General features: G+C 38.8%; 1 protein-coding gene across 1 annotated transcript; it reads left to right on the forward strand.

Moving 5' to 3' along the window:
• Positions 1–1737: 1737 nt before the first annotated feature.
• Positions 1738–15561, forward strand: LOC106132900 (NK1 transcription factor-related protein 1-like). Its single transcript, XM_013332472.1, has 4 exons — positions 1738–1848; positions 13991–14501; positions 14847–15051; positions 15417–15561. The coding sequence occupies exons 1-4, from the start codon at positions 1738–1740 to the stop codon at positions 15559–15561; spliced, it is 972 nt and encodes a 323-aa protein (XP_013187926.1).
• The last annotated feature ends 201 nt before the right edge of the window (positions 15562–15762 follow it).

Genomic DNA, 15762 nt, shown 5'->3' on the forward strand with positions numbered 1-15762 from the left:
GGAGTGGGAAGACCTAGACGAACGTATCTTGATCAAATTAAGGACGTCCTGGTAAAAGGTCAGGTCAAAAGTACCCGAAACCGCCGAGCTTGTATGAAGAGAGTTATGAATGTGTATGAAGCGAAGGAACTATGCAGAGATCGTGGCAAGTGGAAAGAGGTAGTCTCTGCCTGCCCCTCCGGGAAAGAGGCGTGATTTTATGTATGTATGTATGTAATTACTGAGTGCTGAGAGAATATAAACCTTCGGCTTCGGCTTCGGCTTCGGCCGAAGGTTGTGGCGATAGCCGATTAATCGGCTTCGGCTTCGGCTTCGGCCAAAAATAGACCTTCGGTCGGACACTACATATAAGTTAGAATAAGATTTTTAAGTTATTACTTGTTTTACCCAAGCGACGGCGGGAGTTCCTCGCGCGGTTATACGGCGGAGTCTGCACTTCCAGTGCTGCACATAATTACTCGTAAATAAATAATATTTATACACATATATATAATTGCAGAAGATAACTTATCAAAAATTTTACGATGTATTTTTTAAGTAACCTTGACTGAAACTAAACCGCCTTCAAATAGTTGCTGCCAACTTGGTAATTAACTTTTGTTTATCGTATATTTTACTGGAAAAACTCGAGCGCACAGATTATACTTATTGCCACCATAATAACATCAGTAAATCATCAAATGTAAATCTAACTAAACAAACTATATGTTCAACGTAAAAATAAACCCAAATAAATACCTACTTAAAATAGTCCCCGGTCACCCGTACGCTACTCGGCGACCTGCTATCAATTTAATTGGGGATCCGCGGGCAACCTCTTACCCGCTAACTTTCCGATTTACATTGAAAGTGGTCTTTTAAAAAACCAACTCAATAACCAGCTTTCGACTCGATGCGTGCTTTAGAATTCACTCAACTATAAAACTTTTCCCCAGCGTTTATTGGTCGGGAGCTCAAGGGAGGGACCGGAGACTCCGCCCGCGTACCACTGCGCATGCTAAATGCCGATTTAAGCTCCGTTTAAGCGGTATTTTGGACCGAAACCGCAAGAAAATGTATGTAACGCCGGCGAGGGGCAGGGCGTAGTTAAATGAAAAGATTTTCGCGATTGAGCTGCGAATTTTTTTTTTTAATATGGCGTACAGTCATTTTTGATGCGCGCGATGCATCGGATCGTAAATTTTTGAATAATAGATTAATATTCGAGTGTTTAGTATCAGTTTAATAATAATATTAATAAAATAAATTCATAAATATCTTAACCAAAGTAATTGATGTTAATTTTGATTATAACTTTTTACAAACTAAAAATCATTTTCGTTTACAACATTAAACAAATAGTTTTGATGTCACAAAACAAAAAAAAAGGTGTTAAAATGTGAAATAAATCATCGATAACATGTGAAAGCTTAAATCGAAAATAAAGACAAATTAAAGTTCTCTTGTCTTATAAAAAAACTTTACAAGTTCACGTTACTAGACTATCAATAGAAAAATAATATTTCTTATACTTTTCTTATACTAAAAAGTTGTTAAACACGCACCAACATTTACCTAAAACACATACAAGTGATGAATAACATAAAAAGATTTTTTGTGAGAGTAGAATGACACATTAGTAGCAAAAAGATTCCTTTTGTGATAACAATAAGAGGTTTTTGTGACCAGAGTGACAGCAATAAAAGGTTTTTGTGACCAAAGTGACACCAGTAAGAGGTTGCTTGTGACACCTCAGTGATGGAATCCAGGATGCAGGACAGCCACAAGTCGTTCCTGATCAAGGATCTTCTTGGAGACGTGCTGAGACCAATCGCAGCTGTGCCGGGTATGTCAGTCTTAAATATTATTATTTAATTGATTTACTTTAATTAATTTAATTGTGCCGTGTGGTTCCCGGCAGTACAAAAAAGAATAGGACCACTCCATCTCTTTCCTATGGATGTCGTAAAAGACGACTAAGGGATAAGATTACAAACTTGGGATTCTATTTTTAGGCGATGGGTTAGCAACCGGTCACTATTTGGATCTCAATTTTATCATTAAGCCAAATAGCTGAACGTGGCCATTCAGTCTTTTCAAGACTGTTGGTTCTGTCTACCCGGCAAGGGATATAGACGTGATATGTATGTATGTAATTGACCGAGCAAGCGAAGTGAGCGAGGTCTATCTACATAATCTGCTTGGGGCAAAACTTTTTTTTTGTATGTATGTTTGTGACGTCGTAAATTTTAAACAGCTCGTCTGATTTTGATGAAAATAAAAACGTATGCCACCAATAAAGTGCCGTGTGGTTCCTGGCACCAATAAAAAAAGAATAGGACTACTTCATCTCGTTCCCATGGATGTCGTAAAAGGCGACTAAGGGATAGGCTTATAAGCTTGGGATTCTGCTTTTAGGCGATGGGCTAGCAACCCGTCACTATTTGAATCTCAATTCTATCATTAAGCCAAACAGCTGAACGTGGCCTATCAGTCTTTTCAGGACTGTTGGCTCTGTGTATCCCGCAAGGGATATAGACGTGACCATATGTATGTATGTATGTGCAATGCTTTGCTTCCGTGGGAATTCCCGAAAAAAAGCTTATGTTTATCAGGTCTTTGTGCCAAATATCGTCAAATAAGTGAAGTCGTTTTTTGAGTAAATTAAAATTAATACAAAAAATACATAATAAATTTTTCTCTTTATTATTTAAGTATGGATATTATTGTGAAATTGTCTTTGTTTAATTCGTCACGCCGCCTCCGCCCGGGCCCGAATAGAGAAAGAAAGAAAGAAGTAAACCTGACTTAACGTCGTCAAACATAATATGTCTGAAAACGTGGACTATCAGTCTTTTTATGACTGTTGGCTCTGTCTACCCCGTAAGGGATAAAGACGTGATCATATGTATGTATGTATGTATGAAATCTGTGGATAGCGTTGTTGGTTGCGCTTTTAGAAATAACATTATGTTGTCGATCTAGATAAAGTTTTATACATACATACATACATAAAATCACGCCTCTTTCCCGGAGGGGTAGGCAGAGACTACCTCTTTCCACTTGCCACGATCTCTGCATACTTCTTTCGCTTCGTCCACATTCATAACTCTCTTCATACAAGCTCGGCGGTTTCGGGTACTTTTGACCTGACCCTTTACCAGGACGTCCTTAATTTGATCAAGATACGTTCGTCTAGGTCTTCCCACTCCGACCTTTCCCTCCACACTCTCCTTGTATATCTGCTTAGTCAACCTGCTTTCATTCATCCTCTCCACATGACCGAACCATCTTAACATACCCTTTTCTATTCCTGTAACTACATCTTCTTTCACATCACAACATTCCCTTATCACGCTGTTCCTTATCCTGTCACTCAATTTCACACCCATCATACTCCTTAACGCTCTCATTTCCACTGCATTTATTCTGCTTTCATGCTTCTTTTGCCATACCCAACTTTCACTCCCATACATTAATGTCGGGACCAACACGCCCCTGTGCACAGCCAGTCGAGCCTTTTTGGATAGTTTCTGACTGCTCATAAAGGCATGCAAAGCTCCATTCACCATGTTCCCCGCGTTCACTCTCCTTTCAATATCACTATCATACTTGCCATCTGATGTAAACTTTGATCCTAGATATACAAACTCTTTCACTTGCTCCACTTTTTCTCCTCCAATCAAAATATTACATGCTGTCATTTCTTTCTCCATTTCAAAAACCAGTGTTTTAGTTTTACTTACGTTCACTTTCATTCCTTTCTCTTTTAAAGCTTCATGCATACAGTTTACCATCTCCTGTAACTCCTCCGCTGATGACGCCAGTATAACCTGATCGTCGGCATAGAGCAGACATTTGACGAGTAACTCATTCATCCTTAATCCACTTTTAGACTCTTTCAAATCTGTCAAACAGCTATCCATAAATAGGTTGAACAGCCACGGTGACGCAACACATCCTTGCCTAACGCCTTTCTCAATCTTAAACCACTCAGTGTGCGCTCCGTTTATCCTGACACAAGCACTCGAATCCTCATATAAGGATTTCAGTGCTCGTATTAAGAGACTGCTCACCCCATGCATAGAAAGTGCTGACCACAATTCATTCCTCTCAACTCTGTCATAGGCCTTTTCCAGATCTACGAATGTGCAATAGACTTTTTGACTCTTGGCCAAAAACTTTTCGGCTATGCACCGCAAGGAAAAGACCTGATCAGTACATCCCATTCCCTTTCGAAATCCCGCTTGAGCATCCCATATTTTGTCATCAGTTTCATTCCTGACTCTATTAATCAATACCTTAGCATACAATTTGCCGACGACGCTAAGCAGGCTTATACCACGATAATTTTTGCAGTCCAGCTGTGACCCTTTTCCTTTGTAAAGTGGCACGATAACAGCCTTACACCAATCTTTTGGTACTCGGCCGCTTCTCCAACACAAATTGAAAAGGCAGTACAACTGACTAGCTACTACGCCTTTTCCTGCTTTAAGCATCTCGACCGACACTCTATCACACCCAGCAGCCTTTCCCGCTTTCATACTCTTAAGTGCTTCCACAATTTCGAACATTTCAATTTCGCCTTCCATCTCATTCTCTTTTTCTTCGCTATAGCAGAAATCTTTCTTATTTCCTTCCTTTTTTTCAAATAAACTTTCAAAATAGTCCTTCCATATCTTTAGTACACATTCTTCTCCTTTCACAACGCTACCATCCTGGCATCTGATCCTAGTCAGCTCTCTGGTTATAGTATTTCCTCGGGCTGACCTTACGGATTTCCAGAATACTTTCAGATTTGACTGAAAGTCTTCTGATAGCCTTTTATCAAAATCCTCTTTATACTCTTCTTTCTTTCTAATCACAGCTTTCTTAACCAAATCTTTCATTTTCTTATATTCCTTACGTGCTTCATTCACATCTTCATCTATAACCTCTTGCATTCTTAAGTTAGCTTTTGCTGCTAACAAATCCAGCCATGCTTTCTTCTTTAATCGCACAAGTTCTTGCACATCTTTACTCATCCACGCATTTTTGTGATTTTTTCCTTTCCTTCTTCTACTTACACCACACACTTCAACAGCTACTTTCACAATTCTTTCTTTAAATTCCTTCCATCCATCTTCAATATCGCTCATTTCCTCTAAATCTTCAAATTCATCCTTCAGTCTATTAATATACTTCTTACCTACATCCATATCTTGCAAATTTTCTACTTTTACTCTTTCCAAAGCGCTGGTTTGCTCCCTTACCCTGTGCCGCCAGCGATTGAAGATACCCCTTATCCGGGATATCACCAGTAAATGGTCCGAGTCAATGCCAGCACCGCGATATGCACGGGTATCCAGCACTTTGTTCTTCAATCTTTCATCTACAATCACAAAGTCTATCATACTTTTTAAAATACCTTCCACTCTTGTGTAGGTGTGGATCTCTTTATGTTGAAACACTGAGTTCGACACAAAAAGATCCCACTCTAGACAAATTTCTAATACACTTCTTCCATTATCATTCACCTTTTCGTCACCAAACGCACCAAGCACCTTTTCATATCCATCACGCTTTACACCCACCCATCCATTAAAATCACCTAACATAATAATCTTCTCATTTGGCTTGGTAACTTTCAATACTTCTCTTACACTATTCCAGAACTCCTCGTTTTCGCTTTTTGCTGATGTTGTACCCCTCGAACCCACATCCCACGGTGCATAAACACCTAGAACGAAGATCCGAGTGATTCCAACTTTCAGCCTAATCCATAGAAGACGAGGGCTGACACACTCATACTCATTCACGCACTCAGCCATTCGTGCAGAAAGAATTAGACCGACCCCTTGACAGCCTCGGCTGGTACTGGAAATTCCAGACCAATACGCCGTGTAAGGGCCGTGCTGCGTCGCGTCGCATCCTTTCCGCTTCGTTTCATTCACGCACAACACATCCAAACGTCTTTCATCCATCATCTGGCATACTTCCTCAATCTTATCCTTCATTCCTCCTCTTACATTCATCGTCGCAAAGCGGCTTTCAGCAGACCGCATACCGCTCCCGCCGGGAACGAGAATAAAGTTTTATGAGTGTAATCGTTTGCGGACCTAAATAAATAAATAATTCTTCCTCGCCTCTCTGATGAGATGATCCTGGATTTTGTGATTCGGAAAGAGGTCAGAATGTCACACGAGGTTACTCCCGTCTGACTCAACATATTCAGGGGACCCTGACTCATATTACATACATAAAATCACGCCTCTTTCCCGGAGGGGTAGGCAGAGACTACCTCTTTCCACTTGCCACGATCTCTGCATACATCCTTCGCTTCATCCACATTCATAACTCTCTGACTTATATTGGATCATGTTAATAGCTGATTTGGTGAATGTGCGTGTCTCTGGGCAAATCGGTCCATTTGTCTTTGAGTTAATTCATTATGCATACAAACATATAATCGCATCTTTATCCCTTGCGGGGTAGACGGTGCCAATAGTCTGATAGGCCACGCTCAGCTGTTTGGCTTAATGATATAATTGAGATTCAAATAGTGATTCGTCCATGATTTAGATTTAAGAGATCTATATTTGTATATTGACGTCCGATGAAAATGCTGCAGTGTAGTTTGTTCCGCCGCTTCTTCTACACATGTGCTTTGGAAGCGGTAGTAGTTATAATTAGATTTAAGTGATGTGACGTCAATAAGTGATACCTTGTATCCAATTTTGAAAATAAATCCATTCTATTCTATTCTGCTAGCGCATCGTCTAAAAGAAGAATCCAATGTACGATACAATTATTCTCTATATTACTATTATTTCCTGTATTTATTATTATTATTGAAAGTAGGATGAAAATGAGTAGCGACACATTATTAAGAAAAAACAAATGAATTATTAATGCAATTATGTATTTAATAATATTATATGAAATAAAAATTGTTAAGATGTATCGTAGGCGTTAACGGCGTAGCACCAGAGAAGTGTAGACCTCTACGGCGTAGCAGTCGTACGGCGTAGCTCCCTACGACGTACCGTTCACGTAGGCCTCTACGGCGTAGCGTTCTCGTAGACCTCTACGGCGTAGCAATCGTAAAGCTACTCATAAGCCCTTAACGGGCAATGACCTTATAGTGTAGGTAGGTATTTGAAAAGTTTAAAAGTCAGCAATTTCTTCTTCCATAATATAAGTAGTACCTAGGTACTTTTAGTTTTAATTTTGCTCAACCCAATATAACATTTTAAATTTAGATTATTATCATCGGATATATTAACACAAGCTTAACATTTTATAGCAGGAGCGAAGATTCGTTTCGACCGTCAACCAAAAGGTAGTACCAAAGGGTAGATCTTCCGCCAGGCTAGGTGTGATGCCTGAGGAACCCCACGACAGACGATGTTGTGTCGGAGATTGTATATATATGCCCCAATCCGTGAAATCTTTGCTTGCGCGATTTAGATAGCGTGGCGTGATTGGTTGTTGTGATTTGTGTGCGTAGAAATGTCGCCACGACTTCTTTTATAGTTTCCTATCTGTCCACTTGCCACGATCTCTGCATACTTCTTTCGGTTCATCCACATTCATAACTCACTCCATGCAAGTTCGGCGGTTTCGGGTACATTAGTGCCGATGAATATTCAAACTAAGTCTGCGGTGCACAAAATTAGCAGGATACGTGTCTAAGGGCCCGTCCACACGGGTAATAAGCAGGCAATCTGCCAGCCTTCCGCAGGCTGCATGTAGGTGCATACATTAGGACCTAATTTTCAAACTTGACTATGTAATGTGCCTAATGAATTTTCATGAATAGAGTAGTGTTTTTTTGTTATTTTTGCGAACGTGTGGTGTACATTTTTTTTTAATTTTAGCCAATTTTCACACATACATACATATACGTCTATATTCCTCTCGGGGTAGACAGAGGCTGAGTTGAAAAGACTGATAGGCTACGTTCAGCTGTTTGGCTTCATGATGGAATTGAGATTCAAATAGTGGCAGGTTGCTAGCCCATCGTCTAAAAGAAGAAACCTAAGTTTATAAGCCTATCCCTTGGTCGCCATTTACGACATCCATAGATGGACTGGTTCTATTGTTTTTTCTATTGGTGCCGGGTGGCACGTCTAATCTTTTGGTTTCGTTAATTTTTTTATGACACCTACAATTCTTGTTTGTTTGTTTGTAAACTCTTAATTGCACATAAAAATAAATATAACAAATTACAAAACAGTTACTCTTCTCTGTTCCTTTTGCCTATCATTATTTTTTTGGGGTCGTGACACCTGGTTTTCATGCGCCAGAATTGCCAGTCCAGAATTTTTGTTGTAGACATTTGGACTCTTTCAAAATTCCTGGTTGACCGTCCGTATAGAAGTTGTTAGTTATAACACAAACAATACATACATGCATAAAATCACGGGTTTTCCCGGCGTGGTAGGCAGAGACTACATCATTCCATTTACCACGATCTCTACATACTTCTTTCGCTTCATCCACATTCATAACTCTCTTCATGCAAGCTCGGCGGTTTCGGGTACTCTTGACCTAACCCTTTGCCAGGACGTCCTTAATTTGATCAATGTACGTTCGTCTACGCCTTCCTATTACCTTTCCTTCCACACTCTCCTTGTATATCTGCTTAGTCCACCTGCTTTCATTCATCCTCTCTACATGACCAAACCATCTTAACATACCCTTTTCTATTCCTGTTACTATATCTTCTTTCACAACACAACACTCTTTTATCACGCTGTTTCTTATCTTGTCACTCAATTCCACACCGATCACAAAACGCACTAACAAATTAATCTTAATTGACACCAACAATTATTGAGAAGTGCAGTGTGTTTCCCGGCACTAATATAAAAATGAATAGGACCACTCCATCTCTCTCCCATGGATGTCGTTAAAGGCCGCTAAGGGATAGGCTTATAAAATTGGGATTCTATTTTTAGGCGATGGGCTAGCAACCTGTCACTATTTGAATCTCAATTCTATCATCAAGCCTAACAGCTGAACGAGGCCTTTCAAAACTGCTGGCTCTGTCTACCCCGCAAGGGATGTGATTATATTACGCAAATTAATAACAAAAATTTGAACGTTTCAAAATGCATACGTATAAATAGAGAATTAAGAAATCTTTTCACCCATTAAAGGATAAAACACTCCAATAGTCGCCCCAATCCTCAGAAACAGCAGACAGTCACAAATTAGCGAGATATCCCGCTGAGCTCTTTAAAACGACACCCCGCACTTCAAATTACTGATTTCTCATATACCTATATATATATTGTTTTTAGTTTATTTTTCGTAGATTTTATATTGTCAAATATTAAATCGTAACATAACCTATAATCACGTCGATAACCCTTGCGAGGTAGACATGTGACAACAAGAAGACTTAATGAGCTGTTTGCTTTTATGATAGAATTGAGATTCAAATAGTGACAGGTTGCTAGCACATCGCTTAAAAGAGGAATCCCAAGGTTATTGTCTTATCTCTTAGTCACCTTTTAAGAAATCCATGGGAAAGAGATGGAGTGGTCCTATACATTTTTATATAGGTGCCGGGAACCACTCGGCAAGTTTATAGTTGTTGTTTATTTTGAAAAAAAACCTTTAAAATTTTAACTTTTATTATTCTTAGTCGCCTCTGGTGATGTGAACAGATTCGCGCTTCAATTATATGGATTCGAAGGTTGTTTAGGAGTTTTCTTTGCTTTCAACACTAGAGCACGAATATAAACACACACACACAAAAGCGAAGTCTCCTGCTGAGCCCTTTAGTATCACACCCTGCCCTTAGTCACCGTTGATCGATACCTCGTTCGTTAAAGTCAAAAATTACATACATACATACATATAATCACGTCTGATTCATTCCTTGCGGGGTAGACAGAGCCAACAGTCTTGAAAAGACTGATAGGCCACGTTCAGCTGTTTGGCTTAATGATAGAATTGAGATTCAAATACTGACAGGTTGCTAGCCCATCGCTTAAAAGAAGAATCACAATTTTAATAGCATATCCCTTTGTAGCCTTTTAAGAAATCCATGGGAAAGAGATGGAGTGGTCCTATTCTTTTTTTATTTGTGCCGGGAACCACACGGCACCAAACGACGTCAAAAATTCCCTTTAAAATTACTAAAAACAAAGAAGAATGGATATTTTTTTATAAGCTAATATACAAGGAGAGTATGGTTCTCATTGAACTGTTGACAGGGAAGGCCTAAACGAACGTACCATGATCAAATCAGGAGGTGGTCCTGGCGTAAAGTCAGGTCAGGTCAAGAGTACCTACCCGAAACCAAAGAGCTTTGTTGATTGTGGCAAGTCTGAAGACGGAGTCTCAGCCTGCATATAATTTTGTTTTATAAAGTAACCAATTTTACATATTTTTATGGTATACATACATACATACATATGGTCACGTCTATATCCCTTGCGGGGTAGACAGAGCCAACAGTCTTGAAAAGACTGATAGGACACGTTCAGCTATTTGGCTTAACGGTAGAATTGAGATTCAAATAGTTACAGGTTGCTAACACAACGCCTAGAAAAAAAATCCCAAGTTTGTAAGCCTATCCTTTAGTCGCCTTTTACGACATCAATGGGAAAGAGCTGGAGTGGTCCTATTCTTTTTTATATTGGTGCCGGGGACCACACGGCACATTTTTAAACATTTTAATGGTATCTTAGCCATAAACCTGATTTGAACCGTCCGCAGAGGAGCCTAGGGTTCACATATGAGCGCAACACTAGACTGAGTAAGTCACATTTTCACAAGAAACGACGTCTGACTTCTGTATTCTCCAGGGACTCTTACACTGTTTGGAATAAGGTCCAATTACAGCCGTGTGGTTCCCAGCACTAATTGCAAAAAAGAATAGGGCCACTCCATCTCTTTCCTGTGGATGTCGTAAAAGGCGACTAAGAATCTTGGTTGGTACATTGAAAAAGTAATCCATAAGGCGAATACTACTTAAATTACTTAACAACCACCATTCTAAATTTGGCAAAATAAAAAAAATCTAAACTATTAATTATTCAAATTTAAAGTGTAGATCTCTATTCCGATCACTTGAACCAAAGTCACCGCGGACAAAGATGAAATCAAGGAGCGATTGTGGCATCATTAATTACCAATAGCTACCAATCGCTACTCAATCGCCGCGTTGCATAAATTGCATATGCTCTCGAACTCAGCGAGACGCCACTCGTGCGCGCACGCGTTCGCCACGCGACATAACGTGCGTGTACGACTTTTTTTCAATTTCGTTCGAAATATGAATGATTTATTTCGCCAGCATGTTGCAATATTTTTGTGTGATTGTATTTTTGATTGCTTGATTAATTTGTAATGTCCATTCATCATTGATAAACATTAAAAATATATGATTTTGTTTGTCCTTTTATTTTATAAAGTTAAGCGTTTTCATGATTTACTTTCTATACTAATATCAGGAATAATAATCTCAGGAACTACTGGTTTGAATTGAAAAATTATTTTTGTGTTGAATAGACCATTTATCGAGGAAGGCTTTAGGCTATATAACATCACGCTGCAACTATAAGGAGCAAAGAAATAATGGAAAATGTGAAAAAAAAAACGGGGAAAATTATTCACCCTTGAGGGCTTAAATAACTATTCCACTTCCATTTATATGTGACGCGATTTACCAGACACCCTGTATAGGTACTTTTTATATAGTTACGTTTTGTTATGATATAATTTTTCAGTATTATTATATTTTTCTTTCTTGTGTTCTGAATGACTTGTTATATATTTTTATAATGGTGGTTGGCAGGCGATAAGTGCTCGTTAAAAGTTACTCGTGTGGCGAGGGTCAGCCTTCTTCAATGTATTTTAGACACGACAAGAAATATGTATGTTGTAAGACTCTCAAATATACGCCCTCAAATTGTATTAGGTAGCAGGTATTTGGAAGGTTTATTGAATAAAAAGTATTAGAAAATAGAAAAAAAAAACCAAAAGAAACTTTGAAAACGTTTTGAAAACAAATTCTTTACGTTAATTGAAAAATAATAAAATTAAAATTCTAAACATACATACATATGGTCACGTCTATATCCCTTGTCGGGTAGACAGAGCCAACAGTCTTGAAATGACTAATCGGCCACGTTCAGCTATTTGGCTTAATGATGGAATTGAGATTATAGTGACAGGTTGCTAGCCCATCGCCTAAAAAAAGAATCTCAAATTTGTAAGCATACCCCTTAGTCGTCTTTTACGACATCCATGGGAAAGAGATAGAGTGGTCCTATTCTTTTTTGTACTGGTGCCGGGAATCACACGGCACTAAGATTTTAAAAATGTAAGTAAATTACTTTTTTTTTTATTTATTGTACGAAATACAGTCGGATGGCAAGAAGCATTATCTATCTTAATTATACTTTTTTAATATCAAGGTGAGTCTGGATAAAGTGGCTAGCGGCGGATATTAACATTGTAAATGACGCCCAACCGTCGGATAACACTCAAATTTATTCTTGCATACATACATACAGATATCACGCCTATTCCCCCGAGTGGTAGGCAGAGACTACGTCACACACGCAGTTAACATGTAACTTGGAATTTATATTATTAATTACTAGAGGCCGCCCGCGACTTGGTCCGCGTGGAATTAATCCCATATTCTGGGTCTTCAGCTACCTACATACCAAATTTCATCGTAATCGGTTCAGTATTATTTGTGTGAAAGAGTAACAAACATCTATACTGACATCCTGACACACTCACAAACTTTCGCATTTATAATATTAGTAGGATGCTCAAAACTGTAATGAATATGTCTTTTCCCTTAGTCACCCTTTACGACATCCATGGGAAAGAGAATTCAATCAATTCTATAGTTTTGGAAACTGATTCAGGCTTAAGATATTGATATGAAAAATAAAAGGCAATTAGTTTCAGAATTATATACCTAAAGGTGAGTAAAGTACAACGGTTTATATAAGAAACTCTGACTTCACTCATTTCAAATCAAAATCTTTCATTTACTGCGTCATACCAAGCTCTTATAACCCAGTATCTCTTAACGATGTTTTGGTTGGGGATACCCATGCGAAAATATTAAGATCTCCCGCAGCTCTCAACGGCTGTAGGCTAAACCATATTAATGCAAAATTATAACGAGAAAGACACTCGAGGCCCTCTCCATATCTCGCAAAATAACAAGTAAATCGGGACCGTACGCCATTACCGACGGTAAAAAATTTACAGAACGCTGAAAAACGTCTATGGTTTCAATACAGGATGCCCACTCCTCACCATTTTTACGCAAATTAAAAGACACAACATACCATAGACAAGATTTTTCTCGACGCGCTAAAACACCATTCACAGAGATCGCATTCAATTGCTCGAGAGCGAAACGGTACGCCCCCAGGCATTAATTAGAGCAGAAACTCGTGTCTATGGCCGTTCCTTTTTTAAAACTGAGCTCTTTATGCGCGTTCCCGCCTTTGTGTGTCCTCCGTTTGTGGAGTGTCAAGTCTTAGTGTCAAGCGATGTTTTAACCTATTCGGCAAAGGTCTTTGGCGTTTGGGGCCTAATGATTTGACATAATTTGACAACATTTCTGATATCTATATAAACTATAACTTAACATGGTCCACGAGGTCAGGCGGGAGTTGGTCCTTCGAAATACCATATATACCTACTCTTGGATCGTGGTAATAGGCGTTTCACCTAAGAAGGAGTCAGGCCAGATCAGAATAGAATAGAATAGATTTATCTTCAAAATTGCATACAGGGTATCACTTATTGACGTCAAATCACTTAAATCTAATTATAACTACTACCGCTTCCAAAGCGTATGTGTAGAAGAAGCGGCGGAACAAACTACACTGCAGCATTTTCACCGGACGTCAATTTACAAATATAGATCTCTTAAATCTAAATCGTAGATTAATGTACATTGTGTATCAGATCTTCAGAAGTACGCACGGCGTAATGGTGATTATTTGAACTTTTTAAATATGTTTTAGGCACAGTTCACAATGAAAATAAAGATTCTGGTAGATGCCATTCGGAAAGCAGCCACAACTTGGAAGCGTCTGACGTTGAGGACGATATATCAGTTGGCGATAACAGAAGTGAAGCATCAACCCCGAGAAAAGCCCAATACAGTTGTGACTCAAACCAAGATTACCCAAAAAAGGATACGGAAGACGAAAGATCATCTCCTACTGAATATAATCGAAGGTCTAGTTCGAATTACAATTCTCCGTTTAAAGAGGACGAAAACGAATTTGAAAATAGAACAGAAGACCGCGTCAAATTATACGATAGTGGTCTCTTTCATTTGTATCGCGCTGATAGAGATAGTCATAAAGAAGATGGCCACGAGGGAGGTTCAGGTTTTGGGAATATGCCTGGATCTTTTTCGGAAAGTATTTATGGTCGATCTATGGATCTGTCGAAGGGTTCGTTTCAATCCCAACTTTTGGCCGGATTCGCCGCGTCGGTGATAGCTGGAAGTTCACAAAGGGAGACACAAGATAATTCAGGTAATTTTTAATTGTGTTAATAGTTTATTACAATTATGACATAGTTAATTACAAGAAAATAAAAAAGTGGACTTCGTCTAAAACTGAATCACTTTCTTCTTACGTGTGTCATTAAACTTGCTAATATAATACATGTTATATTTAACAGTGATATAGTTTTATCTAAATATAATCTATTAATAAAATACTAAACTTATTAAAAAAAAAATGATAATTCTGATTAACTTTCAAAAAGGTCTCTGCTACTTTTGAGCCTCCTTCTAAGTTATGTTTTTAATTATTTCACGATTTTACAAAACAAAGTCAATTTATAAATTATTAAGCGATTTTTCTTTTCATCTACAGAACGATCATCATCAAGGCCGACAGCTCCGTCGAACAGCGGTCGCAAGCCGCGCCGGCGCCGCACCGCCTTCACGCATGCGCAGCTCGCGTACTTGGAGCGCAAGTTTCGTTGTCAAAAGTATTTGAGCGTGGCTGACAGAGGCGACGTGGCCGATGCTCTGAGTCTTAGTGAAACCCAGGTCAAGACGTGGTACCAAAATCGAAGGTGAGTGAAAATGTGCGAAAAATAAAGTATTTTATATCGCTCCGGCGCAGAGTCGCGTTCACGCATACATTTTTTATTAATTGGCGCCCAACGTGTGACTTATGTGCCTAAGTATACTTACTTGTACTGAAAGAGTTTGCTGTTTTGATCGCGATATGGCCATTAGGATACCTTGAGGATTATCGATGATCCATGATGAATAAATAGGAATAAGTTTGTGTTAGAGAGATAAATTTTAAAGAACAGAAAGAACAGTTTTACATTTATATCTCATAGATGTAAAGAATATCTAAATCATTTTACAATTTTTATGTGAAAGCAACTTTGGTCAATCTTCTATCGCATTACCCGTCTTTGTTTTTTAGGACGAAATGGAAGCGACAGAACCAACTGCGTCTAGAGCAGCTGCGCGCGCAGGCCGCTAGTGGAGATCGCGAGCTGCCTCACACTCTGCCGCTTGCGTGCGCGCTGCTGCCGCCCTACCCAGCTTATATGCATTGTCATCTGTAGTTATAAAGTAGAAACAATTTGCCGTTTATGATAAAGGTCGTCAATAACTAAAGAAGAATGTCGGGATGAGAAGCGAGTATTAGGAAGAAAGAGATAGTTTATTTATTACGAGGATTATTCTTATTTTCTTAAATTGGAAGCAGTTTACATTGCTTTAATTGAATTAGAAACGCAGGTTGCAATTGGGGTAGTGACTTACCA

This window comes from Amyelois transitella, chromosome 4, assembly GCF_032362555.1.
Source record: "Amyelois transitella isolate CPQ chromosome 4, ilAmyTran1.1, whole genome shotgun sequence".
In the NCBI taxonomy this organism is placed as follows: Eukaryota; Metazoa; Arthropoda; class Insecta; order Lepidoptera; family Pyralidae; genus Amyelois; species Amyelois transitella.

Bases quoted from the DNA above. Each gene is read 5' to 3' on its own strand.
- LOC106132900 (XM_013332472.1), top strand. From the start codon at position 1,738: ATGGAATCCAGGATGCAGGACAGCCACAAGTCGTTCCTGATCAAGGAT. The intron at 1,849-13,990 runs ATTTAATTGATT...GGCACAGTTCAC, and splicing joins TGTCAGTCTTAAATATTATT to AATGAAAATAAAGATTCTGG. The intron at 14,502-14,846 runs GTAATTTTTAAT...TTTCATCTACAG, and splicing joins GGAGACACAAGATAATTCAG to AACGATCATCATCAAGGCCG.